We start from the raw sequence: 15,859 nt of genomic DNA, 5'->3' as shown, positions 1-15,859 counted from the left end.
CTTTTTCTTTGAGAAAAGAGGGTAAAAAATCCAAACAAGAAACATTTGCTAAAATTAACTGCATAGTCCTTGCATAACACACGAGATTAGGGTGTCAAATAGCAATTCCCTATATTTAATTTTTTTTGGGCCCCCTTTTGGGAACCCATGGTTAAATGAATTTCCTCTAAACTACCCTCGCACAGGACCACTCACCCAAAGGTTCAAATAATTACTTTTATTTTGTAGCTAGTTTTTTTTCATTTATATCTTGCGTACTTAAAATATTCTATTCAAAGCTTATCGATTTTTCGTTTACTATATTTAAATGATTGTTATATAAAATTATGCAGAATATAGTTCTTTGACACCTTATTGAATTCATTCCATTGTGTAATTATGAAAATATCATACTTTTCATATGTTCTAGTAATTACTTAATTGAAAACATCAATTGAAAATGTGCATTGGAGATTGTGTAAAGCAAACCAACAAGACAAAATAATTCTTCTTCCATGACAAAAATAATGCAACAATTGAATGTTTTATACCTTATTGTTGATTTGGGTGGCCCAAATTCTTCTTCGGCCCAAATCATATGCTGCCCACACTAAATATATGTCGGTAAGTTTCAAGAATCATCTAGTAAATTCATGATATGTTGAAAATTAGAAGGGATGATGCTACGTGGTTTTTGCTAGATGGATTCTAGAGCTTTCTAGCTAAGCTCTTCTTGTTCCTCAACTAACCGACATTGTACACCTATAAATCTCGTTGACTTCATTTTGGTATCATCATCAAGATACAACAAGCCATCCACAACAAGCATCCACATTCTCATATACACACAATCTCCTACTCCACCATTCACTCTAATTTTTTTATCCTTTGTGAGTTTGTAACTAAATATTGTGAGAGTTGTTATGTTATCTTTACCCTATTAATTTGGGGTACTTGTACTCTCATAATTTTTATATAGTGGATTTTGGCGCTCGTCGTCTGTGGGTTTTTTACCTCATTTAAGAGGGTTTTTCCCACATTAGATATTGTGTGCCCCTTATTGCTTTTCTTGCATTATTTTCTTATAAATTTTTTTAATCATACTATGTTTCCGCTACACTCTTATACCTAGCAAGTGGTATCCGAGCTAACGATTCAATATGCCGACTGTCACTAAGTTCGACATCGAGAAATTTGATGGTAAGATAAGCTTTAGTATATGGAGGATTCAGATGAAGGTCGTTCTTACCCAGAACAAATTAAAAAAGGCCTTAGAAGGAAAATCTAAAAAGCCGACAACGATAACTGACGAGCAATGGGAAGAAATGGATGAGAAAACAATGTTAGCGATCCAATTATTATGTCTAGCCAAGGAAGTGATACGCGAGGTTATCCATGAAGAGACCACAGTCGGGTTATGGTCGAAGTTGGAGTCTCTCTATATGACCAAGAGCCTCGCTAATAAACTCCATCTCAAAGAAAGGCTATATACAATTCGTATGGTGGAAGGTACTTCCATTCAATCTCATCTAAATGAATTTAATTCTATTCTTATTGATCTTGAAAATTTAGAAATCAAGATTGATGATGAGGATAAGGCTGTTTTATTAATTGTATCCTTACCTCCCTCTTACAAGCACTTTAAGGAAATTATGTTATATGGTAATGATGATACTTTATCTTTTGAAGATGTTAAATCTAATTTACTCTCAAAAGAAAATTTTGACCTTGAAGTGCATACTTATGATAAAGCTGAAGGTTTAAATGTAAGAGAGAGATCACGAGAAAGAGGAAGTACCCATAAAAAGAAATTTAGATCTAAATCAAGGGGACATAAATCAAACATAACCTGTCGTTATTGTAAGTGGGCATGAAATTTCTGAGTGTTACAAGTTGAAAAATAAAAAAGAGAAAGAAAAAAAAAGTCTAAACAACCTCAAAAATCCGCCGAAGCCAGTTTCATTGAAACTGACTCTGAAGTGACTCAATATTATTGGTAACTTCTGAAAAGAAAGGTCTTCATGAATGGATTCTTGATTCTGGTTGCACCTATCATATGTGTCCAGTGTCCTTATAGGGACTGGTTTACCACTTATGAATATGTTGATTGTGGTATTGTCTTAATGGGAAATGATACTACTGCAAGGCTGTTGGAATAGGTTCAATCAAAATCAAGACTCATGATGGCGTTGTCAGGACTTTAACTAAAGTTCGTCATATTCCTGACTTAAAATGCAACTTAATTTGACTAGGCACTTTTGAGTCTCTTGGTTATAAATTCTCAGCTTAAGATGGAGTTTTGAAGGTTACTAAAGGTGCCCTGATTGTCATGAAAGCCTGTAGATATGGAAGTCTGTATGTCTTGCAGGGACATACAGTGAGAGGTTCAACATCTGTTTCATCCTCACTCTCTGATTCTGATTTCACTCAGTTGTGGCATATGCGCCTTGGCCACATGATTGAGAAAGGTATGGAAATCCTGAGCAAGCGTGGTCTTCTTACATGTGGTACTGGTAAAATGGAATTCTGTGAGCATTGTGTTTATGGAAAACAGAAGAAAGTAAGTTTCTCTACAACTACTCATAGTACCAAAGCTATTATTGATTATATTCATTCTGATTGATGGGGACCTTCAAGGGTCACATCTTATTCTGGTAAACGCTATATGATAACCATTATTGATGACTTTTCTCGTAAAGTCTGGACATATTTCTTAAGACAGAAAAATGATGACTTCCCTACTTTCAAAAAGTGGAAGGCTTTTGTTGAGAACCAGAGTGGCAGAAAAGTCAAGAAGCTCAGATCAAGGCTTGGAGTTCTGTGATGGTGAATTTGAGGAGTTCTGCGCACAAGCCGGTATTGCTAGACACAAAACATTACCTGACAAGCCTCAATAGAATGGTGTAGCAGAACTTATGAACATAACTCTTTTTGAGAGAGCTCGTTATATGCTCTCTAATGCTGGATTGTGGCATTGTCGTGACCTATGGACGGAAGTTGTCTCCACGGCTGCTTATATTGTCAACCGTTCTCCACACTCTTCTATTGACTTCAAAAATTCCAGAGGAAGTATGGTCAGGTACAACTGTTGACTATTCTTCTCTTAAAGTATTTGGTTGTACCGCTTATGCTCATATCAATGATGGGAAATTAGCTTCCACAGCTATGAAATGCATTTTCATTGGTTATTCATCTGAATCTAAAGGTTATAGATTATGGTGTCTTGAGTCTGACAAAGTTATTTTTAGCCGAGACATTACTTTTAATGAAAATGCTATGTTAAAATTCCTTGGATTGAGTCCTCTATTTCTTCTAACACAGGTGACCAAGATGGTGAGAAGGTGGAGTTGGAGACACGTAGCCAGTCTCCCATGGTTGATGTTGGCTCTTCCTTAGGCTCACAATCCATTAATGAAGCACATGATGATGATCATGCTCCGGTTACCACTGATACTAGCCAGCTACAACAGCCAGATTATAATCTTACAAGAGGTCGTCCGAGAAGGCAACAAAAGAGATCCACGAGATATCCAAAAGAGGAGTACGTGGTTGCCTATCCTCTCACAGTAGGTGAAGAAACTCTAGTTGGGGTCGAGCCATCTACTTATTCCGAAACCATCTCTGATCCAAATTCATCTAATTGGCTCGTGGCTATGAATGAGGAGATTGAGAGTCTCCATAAGAATGGCACTTGGGATCTGGTAGAGCTACATAAAGGCCGAAGGGCGCTTACATGTAGATGGATTTACAAGCAAAAGGAAGGAATTCCACGGGTCGAACCTGCAAGATGGAAGGCACACCTTGTTGTCAAAGGCTGCAATCAAAGAGAAGGTATTAACTTTATTGAAATTTTCTCTTATGTTGTACGTCATACCTCTATTAGAATCCTTCTTGCATTAGTTGCTATGTTTGACATGGATTTAGAACAACTCAATGTCAAAACTGCTTTTCTTCACGGAGATCTTGAAGAAGAGATATACATGAAGCAACCCGAGGGATTTGTTGTTCCTGGAAAGAAAAACCTTGTTTGTCGCTTGAAGAAATCCTTATATGGCCTCAAACAAGCTCCCAGACAGTAGTACAAGAAATTTGACTCTTTCATGATTGGACATGGCTACATACGTAGTCAATATGATCACTGTGTTTATTTCCAGTAGTTTGATGGAGTATACTGCTAATAGCATCTTATGATAAGTCTCTAATCAACAACTTGAAGTCTCAACTCAGTAAGGAGTTCGAGATGAAGGATCTTGGCGAAGCAAAGAAAATTCTTGGCATGGAGATACATCGAGATCGACAAGCCCGGAAATTATACTTATCACAGAAGAATTATATCAAGAATTGATAAATTCAGCATGAATAACTGTAAGTCTGTCTCTACTCCTCTTGTTGCTCATTTTAAATTATCATCTACCTCTTGTCCACAATCAGAGGAAGAAAAAGAAAAATGTCTAGCATTCCCTATGCTAGTGCAGTTGGTAATCTCATGTATGCCATGGTCTGCACTAGACCTGATCTTGCATATGTCGTTAGCATGGTGAGTGGGTATATGCACAATCCCGAAAAAGATCATTGGAATGCCGTTAAATGGATATTCCGTTACCTAAAAGGTATCATAAATCTGCGGTTGATCTTTGATAGGACCCTAACATCTTCAAGTGATGTTGGGTTCGTTGACTCTGACTATAGTGGTGATCTTGACCGTCGAAGGTCACTCTCAAGTTACATCTTCACTTTATGTTCTGGTGCAATAAGTTGGAAGGCTTCATTGCAGTCTAAGGCTGCTCTCTCTACAATAGGATCAGAATATGTTGCAGCTACTGAGGGTATAAAGGAGGCTATATGGTTGCGAGGCCTTGTTATAGATCTTGGAGTTCCACAAGGTGCTACGATAGTGTTCTTCAATAGCCAAAGTGCTATCTTTCTCACCAAGAATGATGCATATCACTCCAAGACTAAACACATATCAGTCAAATACCACTATGTCAAAAATACAATTGCTGAAGGTGAAATTATTGTCAAAAAAGTTCACATTTCAGATAATCCAGCAGATATGCTTACAAAGTCACTTTCTAGCACTAAGTTCGATCATTGCTTAGACTTAGTGTGAATTCATGCTTGCTAAGCCCGCTGGGGTTTAGACGACGAGTGACCTACGAAATTTGTTCCAAGGTGGAGATTGTTGATTTGGGTTTCCCAAATTCCTCTTTCACCCAAATCATATGTTTCCCACACCAAAAATATGTCGGTAAGTTTACAAAATCATCTAGTAAATTCATGATATGGTGAAAATTAGAAGGGGTGATGCTACGTGGTTTTTGCTAGATGGATTCTAGAGCTTTCTAGCTAAGCTCTTCTTGTTCCTCAACTAACCGACATTGTACACCTATAAATAGAGGTGTTGACTTCATTTGGGTATCATCATCAAGATACAACAAGCCATCCACAACAAGCATCCACATTTTCTTAGACACACAATCTCCTACTCCACTATTCACTCTAATTTTTTATCCTTTGTGAGTTTGTAACTAAAGATTGTGAGAGTTGTTATGTTATCTTTACCCTATTAATTTGGGGTACTTGTATTCTCATAATTTTTATATAGTGGATTTTGGCGCTCATCGTCCGTGGATTTTTTACCTCATTCAAGAGGGTTTTTCCCACGTTAAATATTGTGTGTCCCTTATTGCTTTTTTTACATTATTTTCTTATAAATTTCTCAATCTTACTACGTTTCCGCTACACTCTTGTACCTAACAACAAATAATACCTAAATGTTACTCTTTTACGATGTGTAACATAAGTACTCCATAAAGTCCATATAAGTAATGTTCACCTATTAACATACAACAACCTCCTCCACTTCTCAAGCTCCCTCTCACATATTTTATACTAACAAAGGTAAAATTTAAACATCAGACATGTTTTTGGACTAGCTAATTTTGCTGATTAAGCCTATATCCCCTAACCATATCCGTCTTTTATTATTTATTTTATTTATACTTTCTTTAAGATTTTAAAAATTAAAACTGATGAGCAATAAAACACAGATTTATTAGGTATTTCTTATACTTTTATCAACAAAGTATTTTGTTTAATTAAATCATTTCACTTTGTTAATTGATTATATTTTCCTTTTTGATTTACTACTTGATTGTGTATTGATTGATCAAATATTTGATTGATATAATTTTGGGATATTCCATTTGGTACCATTGAATTTTTGGCTTTTTCATTTGGTACCACTGTTATTTTAAAATTTCACATGATACCACTCTAGTTTAATATTAATCTTTATCATACCAATTTTTAAGTAAATGTTAGTAAATGGTTGAACAAGAATACAGTTTTGTTTGGGTTTGCATGTTTCTATTTGCAGTTGCAAAAATTTAATAAATTAAGATTTTAGAGTATCGTTTTAACCTTTAAAGCTCTATTTTTCAGTCAAAATTTTCATAAAAATGATCATAATATTCTATGTCTTTTTGTTGTCAAATATGACCTCAACTTTAACCTTAACGACTAAAACGATTACTAAAACCTTAACCCAAATTAAAACATGTAAATCAAAGTAAAACTCTAGTCTATTCTAACTTAAATTAACACATTACTTAGTTGAATGCTACAATAGAGAATAAAATCAAATTATAGTGGTACCATGTAGAATATCTGAAAAATAGTGGTACCAAATGAAAAAGCCAAAAGTACAATGGTACCAAATGGAATATTTGAATTTGATTTTCTTTCATTTTTTTGATAGAGTAGTTGATTTACTAATTACTAAGGGCTAATTAAGTAAATTTTTTATTGAGAGACGCCATAGCTCCTCCTTCCTTTATATAATAGAGATATCTCATAATTACACATTTTAAATTTTGCTTACATGACAAATATGCAAAGAATCATACTTAAAAGCATATAATTCTAAGAGCTCACGAAAGTACCTAAAAATTTCCGTGTACACACCTCCTACAATATAGCCAAAAACCGCCGTGGATTTTTTACCTCATTCAAGAGGGTTTTTCCCACGTTAAATATTGTGTGTCCCTTATTGCTTTTTTTTACATTATTTTCTTATAAATTTCTCAATCTTACTTCGTTTCCGCTACACTCTTGTACCTAACAATAAATAATACCTAAATGTTACTCTTTTACGATGTGCAACATAAGTACTCCATAAAGTCCATATAATTAATGTTCACTATTAACATACAACAACCTCCTCCACTTCTGAAGCTCTCTCTCACATATTTTATACTAACAAAGGTAAAATTTAAACATGAGATATGTTTTTGGACTAGCTAATTTTGCTGATTAAGTCTATATCCCCTAACCATATCCGTCTTTTATTATTTATTTTATTTATACTTTCTTTAAGATTTTTAAAATTAAAACTGATGAGCAATAAAAGAATGTTTCACAGATTTATTAGGTATTTCTTATATTTTTAAACAAAGTATTTTGTTTAATTAAATCATTTCACTTTGTTAATTGATTATATTTTCCTTTTTGATTTACTACTTGATTGTGTATTGATTGATCAAATATTTGATTGATATAATTTTGGGATATTCCATTTGGTACTATTGAATTTTTGGCTTTTTCATTTGGTACCACTGTTATTTTAAAATTTCACATGATACCACTCTAGTTTAATATTAATCTTTATCATACCATTTTTTTAGTAAAATGTTAGTTAATGGTTGAACAAGAATACAATTTTGTTTGGGTTTGCATGTTTCTATTTGCAGTTGCAAAAATTTAATAAATTAAGATTTTAGGGTATCATTTTAACCTTTAAAGCTCTATTTTTCAGTCAAAATTTTCATAAAAATGATCATAATATTCTATGTCTTTTTGTTGTCAAATATGACCTCAACTTTGATCTTAACGACTAAAATGATTACTAAAACCTTAACCCAAATTAAAACATGTAAATCGAAGTAAAACTCTAGTCTATTCTAACTTAAATTAACACATTGCTTAGTTGAATGCTACAATAGAGAATAAAATCAAATTATAGTGGTACCATGTAGAATATCTGAAAAATAGTGGTACCAAATGAAAAAGCCAAAAGTACAATGGTACCAAATGGAATATTTTTTCCCTCAAAAAAAAAAATGAAATATTTGAAATTGATTTTCTTTCATTTTTTTGATAGAGTAGTTGTGATTTACTAATTACTAAGGGCTAATTAAGTAAATTTATTAAGAAACGTCATAGCTCCTCCTTCCTTTATATAATAGAGATATCTCATAATTACACATTTTAAATTGGAAAAATTGATTTTATCAGTCCCAACTATGAGCGCCCTGACTAAAACAGTCCCAACTATTGTTTTTTAATGTTCAGTCCCAACTTTAGAGGGTATTTTACAATACCAGTCCCAGCAGGTTTCTAACCTGCTGTAGCAGGTAAACTTGCCAAAAAAACAATTCCCTTTTTTTTCTATCTTCTTCTTCCTCTTTCCTCTCTCCTCTCTTCACTGCTCCCCCCACCCCCTAACAACCCCAGCCCCCAGCCCACCACCCCACCACCAACCCCGACCCCACCAGCCCCACCAACCCCCTCCCTCAAAACCACCAACACCAGTCCACCAGCTCCCTCCTCTGCAGCCACCACCCTCCCCCACCCCCGCAGTCCCCTCCCCTGCAACTGCCGCACCCCCCGCAGCCCCCTCCCCTTCCCCTACAACTACCGCAACACTCCCACCCCCTCTCCCCACCCCCCGCAGCCCCCTCCCCTTCTTCTGCAACCGCCGCACAACCCCCTCCCCTTCCCTTCTCCTCCCCTCCCCTTCCCCCGCAAATGCCGCTAACCCCCTGCCCTTCCCCCGCAAACACCGCTAAACCCCCTCCCCTTCCCCCGCAAACGCCGCTAAACCCTCTCCCCTTCCATTCCCCCGCAAACGTCGCAAACACCCTCTGAAACGCCAAAAAAAAATAACCGACTGTGCACGAAGGGACGAGGAGGGGGGTTACGCGACCGGCGGGGAAGGGGAGGGGCGGCGCATCTGGCGGGGAAGGGGAGGGGGGCGGCGCGACTGGCGGGGAGGGGGAGGGAGTGCTGGGGCTGGGGTTGTTAAGGGTGGTGGGTTAGGGGAGAGAGAGAGGGGGTTAGAGCAGGGGAAGGGAGGTGGCAAGGGAGGGGGAAGGGGAGGAAGGAGAGAAAAAGATGAGTTAAAACAATAAAAAAAAAATGTTAAAATTGTTGAAAAAAAATTGACCTCTTCAACCGGTTACTGGTTAACCTGGACCGTTATTGTAAAATACCCCCAAAAATTGGGACTGAACAATAATAAATTAAAGTTGGGACTGTTTTTATCAGAGCGTCCATAGTTGGGACTGATAAAATCAATTTTTCCTTTTAAATTTTGCTTACATGACAAATATGCAAAGAATCATACTTAAAAGCATATAATTCTAGGAGCTCACGAAATTACCTAAAAAATTTGCATGTACACACCTCCTACAATATAGCCAAAAACCGCATTCTAGAAAAAACAAAGACAGAGAGATTTACAATTACTGTTACAGTGATGCTTAATGACAAAGCAATGCAATTGGTTCACCAGTAGTTGAGTTATCTAGAATCGATTCTGAAAGCCAATTAATGATGCTTCCCTGAAATTCTGCAAGTACTACACTTATCTCAACTTGGGTAGCACGCTATCTTGGCATTTTCGGTTCATATGTGACTCTGGAATCATAAAAGTGAAAAGAAAAACATAGCTAAATGGTAACAAATATTTGTCAGGAAAAATCTTATGTAGATGTTTATGATAATCTGAGAAAAACACATATGTAGGATAAAAATCCTCTTTTCCTCTCTATTGTTCATTTAATGAAAGAGCATTTCTTTTGAGGGGGATTCAACGAAGAGCATAGGTAACCTTCTTCAAAGGCAAAAGATACACACAAACTACAATTTTTTCCTTTTTCCCTGGAGAGTAATCACCTCATTGACATTAAAGTCGATGAGCTATAAATATAACAGTTGTAAATTATGAGTTTCTCATTAAAGTTGAGCTAAAGCACACAAGCATAGTGTAATATCTGCAAAAGCAACTTCAAAATCAGGTAATAGAAGTGATGCTGCACAAGAGATGAGAGGACCAAGCACCATAAACACCATTACTGACGATAGTAGCAAATATATTTCACATAATGAAATTGGACAAGCATGGGACTTATTCGAGGCTACACATCCCTGTAACAACTCGACTCTTCTCTCCCTTCGCAAAGGACACTACAACTATACAGCAAAACTACACACTATAATGGTACAAGCTACAATGGCATAACTCATAAGCAGAAGTGTCGATATCAATAAACCAGAATGGCATTATGCATAGCTGCAGATATGAATCGACCTTTCAAATTTCATGACATCAGGACGATGTCTGCTTTCAGCTGATAAATGGGATGTGCAGAAACATAACAAGTCCTCGCTCCCATATGACTTGTCTTTAGTATCAGGATATACAGTATTCTATCTTCGGGCGTTCTCCCCAAAATCATCTCAACTGTCAATAACAGGGTATTTTAGAAGAGTTTCTACAAATTTAATCAGTAATCAAAATGTTAGAACTTAAAGTAACTGCAACCTTAACAACCTTCTCCTAATCCTTATTTTCCATTTACTGTATTCCATGTTTCTTTTCCAGCAATGTCCTATAATCAAATAATGCATAAGCATGATTTATAAATGAGTGAACATTGATCACCAGTTTTCACATCAGATTGTTTGTATAAAAAGGTTATCCTTTTTGCCACATTGCTATAAAAAAAAACATATCCAACAGGTTAGCACATTAATTTTAAGCGGGATTGGTCTAGTTCTCACAGTAACTCATTTAACTTTTGAGCCTAAATTCGACCACTTCGGAGAGGGAGTGATGCTAGTTTATGGTAGTTTGAAATAGAAGGTGATAATATGACACATATTTCATACTCAAAGATCCATATATGATTCAGATTCACTCTCTCCATAACAATATGTCTGCTGTTTTCATACCAAGGTAGGGATAAAGAGAAAATCGTTTTGGCTAAAGCCTAACTTCCAAATGAACTTGTTCACTCAATGAACAAGGATCCGGTTGAATGGTTATATTGGTGCCTAAAACACCAGAATCAGGCATGGCACCGACATGTTTCTGGATAAACTGGTTTTGACATTATCCCAGACTTCAAAGTAAAGGGCTTACCCGGTTTGAGAAAGTCGTCTCCAATTCACCAATTCGTGAGACTGTGGATGCCTCTGCAAGAATGAGGAATTGGGTCCTATTGCTGTTTCATCATTTAGATACTGATCTGCAAAGGTAGAACTTGAGGGAGACCAAACAGGAACCACCCCACTACTTCGGCTACCACCACTAATAGAACTTGAATCAGCTGTAGACTCCTCTATTTCTATATTCTGCAGCCCAAATGTGATGTTAACCTGTGGTGGAGCAATGGCATTATTTCTTCGCTGAGCAAGTAAAGCTCCTTGGTTTAGTGGCTCTCGTTCCTGATGTCCATTCAGATTTCTTGGAACCTCTGCTCTTCCCTGTTCCACTGATTGTTGCTGAACATCTGAAGAAGTTTCATAATCTTCAACCCTAAACAAGGTTGAGGTGATGCTTGGGACCATCTGGTCCTCATGACGTCGGTTAATCACACTATGGTTATTAATTCTCACTGGTTCACGATCAATATCCATTTGTAAATCTTGTGGAAATTCAATGGGATCTGTTTCTGCAGAATCACCGAGCCCTTCTTCTGTCCCATTTTCAACAGCAGCCCTGTGAGCTGCTTCCAGCTCCCACATCCTTGTGAGTGCTTCTTGAAGTCTTGCTTTTGCTGCATCAATTTCTACAATGGGAAGAGGGTAATTCGATCCCAACTCTACCCCTGCAGCTTGTAGTACAGATTCCGGAGTATCCCATGGATGATGGATCCATTCAGTCGGTAGCCTTGCTAGTTCAGGGAGCCAGCGCCTTACATATTCTCCATTAGGATCAAATTTGTAGCCTTCAAACTAGAGAAAGAGACAGAAAGATTAAGGTTATATACTCACAAAGGAGGTGATGTTCATTAATAGAACAAACATAGCAGAACGCTTCCCCCCCCCCCCCCAAACATCAATTTTAAGGTTTAGGTATGTTTTCTTCAATTTATTTCAACAACTTTTTACTTATTCTTGTTACAATCAGATGAGACTGGAAAGATCAGACTAGAAAGTTTCAGGCTAAAAGATGTTTTAATATGAAACTTGCCACATCCAAAAAGATTGAAACCAGATCAGAAATGTTCAGACAAGACTAAATCAGTAAATCATACGATATTCAGATTAAAAAACCTCATTACAGGATGAAAGAAATCCTAATCTGTTAGAGCTTACTTTTGGTCAAAGAGATAGTAGTGTATGACAGGAAAAAGAAGCTGAGATGAAATTCTTCATTTTGTCAGAACTCAGAAATTAGAACACATAATAAGCTGGAGAGGGGAAAAGAAGAGAACACTTACCTTCTTCAATATGTTGTCTCCCATGCTAAATGGAAATTGTCCTTACAATGAAGAGTGATCATTTTCATACTATCGTCAACCCAAAATGGTAGTAATCTATTACGGTCTTATCTAATTTATTTAATGCTAGATAATAGCAGAAGGAAGCTCTCGTTTGAATTCTCCCTTCAGCAATCAACTGATTGAGATGAAACGAAATGAAAGAAACATCTAAAAACTGATGTCTAAATCATAGCTAAATATTAAAGATGAATAAATACCTGAGGATTATCAATTCTGTCAAACTCACGGGCATCAGGGAGAGTACCCGTAATATATTGCCACCCAAGGGCGTCACTTTCGAGATCTGCATCCAAAAGGGTATCCCAGAAGTATTTCATACCCCACCTCCATGGAAGTTGCAGAACCTTAACAAAGAAGCTGGAGACAACAACTCGTATCCTATCATGTAGCCAGCCAGTTGCCCATAACTCTCTCATGCCAGCATCAACCAAAGGATAGCCTGTTCTACCTTGTCTCCATGCCTTGAAATAGCCTTCGTCTACCACCCAAGGGAAGAACTTGAGGTGCCCAAGTAAAGGTCTTTCGTGGCTATATGGATGGTTGAAGCTCATATACCTTGAATATTCTCTCAAACCAATAGATTTGAGAAACAAATTGCAACTCTCATCACCAGCTGTGTTCCCTTCATTTGCCCATGAGACCTGCTTAATGCGCACTAGGTGGAAGGCCTTTCGTACACTGACCTCTCCAAAATGCAAATGAGGAGAGAGAAAGGAGGTTGTCGCACTATCTGCCTTTCTACGATTCTTTGCGTACTCGATCAATGCTCCATTGATGAAAGTGGTGAGAGCCTTATCAGCATTGCTCCAGCCAGGTGACCATGCTCGAGCAAGTAAAGCATTGCTTCCCCTCTCCGATTCATCTTCAAACACCAATGTGTCTGATGGACACTTTGACACATCTCCTAAAAAAAGCCCAGCATGAGATTTACTTGACAGATCAACTATTATAAATATTTCAACTCTAAATACTGGAATATTGATGAAAACTAACCAGAGATTATCCTCTTAGGAGGAAGAAGTGGAGCGTCAGGATCAAAAGGCATGCCAAGGCATTTTTCCCAGAAAGAAGTAAAGGTAGTAAATGGTTGGCCTCTTTCATCCACAACTTCCCAAGGTTCATACAGCAAATCTGCATTAAAGGACCGCACTGATACACCATTTGCTGTTAAAACTTCCTTTGCACGGTGATCTCTAACAAGTGACAGAGGATCTGAAAATTTTGCAGACAAAATGCAAAACGGCGAATGCAGTTAGTTAAGCCTGTCAAAAGAAACATGCTAAATGAAAATGAGCTACATACAATGTCACAGTCGAACTAATGTGAATTATGTTAACTTGCTGCATCTAGCTACTAGTACAACTGCTTAAAACGAAACCTGCTCAAGTGAAAGATGAAGTTTGTAATTTCTTCTACATAAAAAAATCGATAAAGTTGCAAATTTTAGACATAATCACTTTCGTAAATATGTATACAACAAAAATCAAGCTAAAACATCAAAAGTTTTCCATTTACATGAAGATAAGCTTCAAAAATTGTCTTCCATACACATCCTATTATATTCCACAGATAAAGGCAACTGTTGAACTCAGCTTCACAAGTAAGCACTAAGCAGCAGTAGGCTTGAGCAAAAGTACCAGCATTCACTGGTATGAGCTGCAGCTTGCAGTAGCTGTGTACAATCCCTTGCTAATACAAAAATTTGCATGTGAGGGCAATTTTTCTTTAACATCAAAAGATTTCCTCCAAAGTCATAGTATTACCAAGATTAAACAAATACCCCAAAAGAGTAAAAAAAGTACTACCACAAAGGCACAAAGCACAAAAAGTTGCCAATTCTTTTTGGTAAACAATCCTACTCAATACAGAAATTGCATGCTCACTAAAACAACAAGCTTCAAATCACCACATATAGTAAACTAAAAAAACCCTCATCACATACTTCCAATTAATTACTTTAATACTCCATATCAAGAGACTACCTAGAAGGCAAAAAAAACCCAATTTTATTTTTAAACAATTGACAAAATCCATGTCTCAAAATCAATAAACAAATCCAAAAAGATCAAAATTCCAACATAACCCATCATTAAAAACACAATATTAAACAAAACCCATGTACCAAAAAGATCAAAATTCCAACATAACCCATCATTAAAAACACAATATTAAACAAAACCCATGTACCAAAACAAAGAAAAACTAATCAAGAATTATACCATATAAATGATTAAACAGGATCTGAGATGCACCAGTTGACTTAACAACCTCAAGAAGAGATGAAACACTATCAGTAGATCTCTTGGTGATAAGACAAGTACCAAGACTGCGCAAAGATGAATCAAGTTGAGCTAAACTATTTTTAAGCCACCACCTTGAAACTCTTCCTGGATAATAATGACCTTCTTCTTCAGGTGCCCATATAAATACACAAATTACTGCACCTGCTCTTACTCCTGCTGCAAGTGCTGGATTATCTTCAACCCTCAGATCCCTTCTAAACCAAACTATACTACACCCATTTCCTTCCATTTTTTTTTGTTGTTGTCAGAAAAATATTTACTTTATCTCTGATTTTTATCAAATATGAGCATAATATATAAAAATATAGTTATTAATGATATGTAATAATTGAAGACTTTTTTGGTATGTATGCTGAATTTAGGATGGTATTTATTATATAATTAGGTGGGTTTTTTTTTTGTTTGATGTAGAAAAATGATTGAATAATTTCCTAATCAAGATGTTTGAGAGTTGAAAATTATGGTTATATGATTTTGGGGGGCTTAAAACATGAAAGCAATAGTACTATAATTCAAGGGTCACTCCACATGGAGAGAGGAGAGAGAAAATGGGTTATAGGCCAGGTTGATGAAGGTTGAGGATAGGTTACTACTCTTACTTGAGTGGGCATACAGAGAAAATTGATAGGCAAATTGCAACCACAACTTTTTATGTTTCTACAAATTTTTTTTTTTTTTTTTATTGAAATTAATATTCTTTCCTCTTACATTTCTTTGTTATCCCAGTTGCAGAAGAACCAAAATCTTTTTTTCTTCGAGTTGCTTCTTTCTAGTATTTTCTCACATGGATAGGAACTTTTTCACAAGTGCCTTTTTGTATTGCATTAGTTGGGAAAGAACTATGATGTGACAAATTAAGAAGGAATAATATATGATTAAGGTTAAAGCAATAGTAATTACCAAGTACAGTACATCTCATTTTTGTCATGGTATTTTTGGATGTTAGGTGGTCTAAACCATCAAGTATATTTAGGATTGATTTTTCATTGTTCTTATCCTACACAA

The 15,859-nt window shown here is 36.4% G+C and overlaps 1 protein-coding gene across 3 annotated transcripts; it reads right to left on the bottom strand.

Moving 5' to 3' along the window:
• Nucleotides 1-10,085: 10,085 nt before the first annotated feature.
• LOC104892284 (cryptochrome-1) lies at nucleotides 10,086-15,659 on the bottom strand. Of its 3 annotated transcripts, none has more exons than XM_019248858.3 (6): nucleotides 14,771-15,659; nucleotides 13,545-13,763; nucleotides 12,749-13,455; nucleotides 11,186-12,000; nucleotides 10,586-10,652; nucleotides 10,086-10,504 (listed from the first exon to the last, which is right to left on the bottom strand). In XM_019248858.3, exons 1-5 carry the CDS (start codon nucleotides 15,081-15,083, stop codon nucleotides 10,619-10,621), a joined length of 2,088 nt encoding a protein of 695 aa, XP_019104403.1. In that variant the 5' UTR covers nucleotides 15,084-15,659; the 3' UTR covers nucleotides 10,086-10,504; nucleotides 10,586-10,618. The 3 variants fall into 3 exon arrangements, with proteins under 3 accessions (XP_019104403.1, XP_010676474.1, XP_010676482.1); XM_010678172.4 differs by having other exon boundaries at nucleotides 10,595-10,652; XM_010678180.4 differs by lacking the exon at nucleotides 10,586-10,652 and having other exon boundaries at nucleotides 14,771-15,655.
• Nucleotides 15,660-15,859: the final 200 nt, after the last annotated feature.

This window comes from Beta vulgaris, chromosome 1 (genome assembly GCF_026745355.1).
Source record: "Beta vulgaris subsp. vulgaris cultivar EL10 chromosome 1, EL10.2, whole genome shotgun sequence".
NCBI classification, from domain to species: domain Eukaryota; kingdom Viridiplantae; phylum Streptophyta; class Magnoliopsida; order Caryophyllales; family Amaranthaceae; genus Beta; species Beta vulgaris.
This window is presented reverse-complemented; position numbering and strand designations above follow the sequence as displayed.

Excerpts from the sequence above, each read along its gene's own strand:
- LOC104892284 (XM_019248858.3), bottom strand. The coding sequence starts at position 15,083 with ATGGAAGGAAATGGGTGTAGTATAGTTTGGTTTAGAAGGGATCTGAGG. Across the intron at positions 13,764-14,770 it reads CCTGTTTAATCATTTATATG|ATCCTCTGTCACTTGTTAGA; the intron begins GTATAATTCTTG and ends CAAAATTTTCAG. Across the intron at positions 10,653-11,185 it reads AGACGACTTTCTCAAACCGG|GACATTGCTGGAAAAGAAAC; the intron begins GTAAGCCCTTTA and ends ATTTGATTATAG.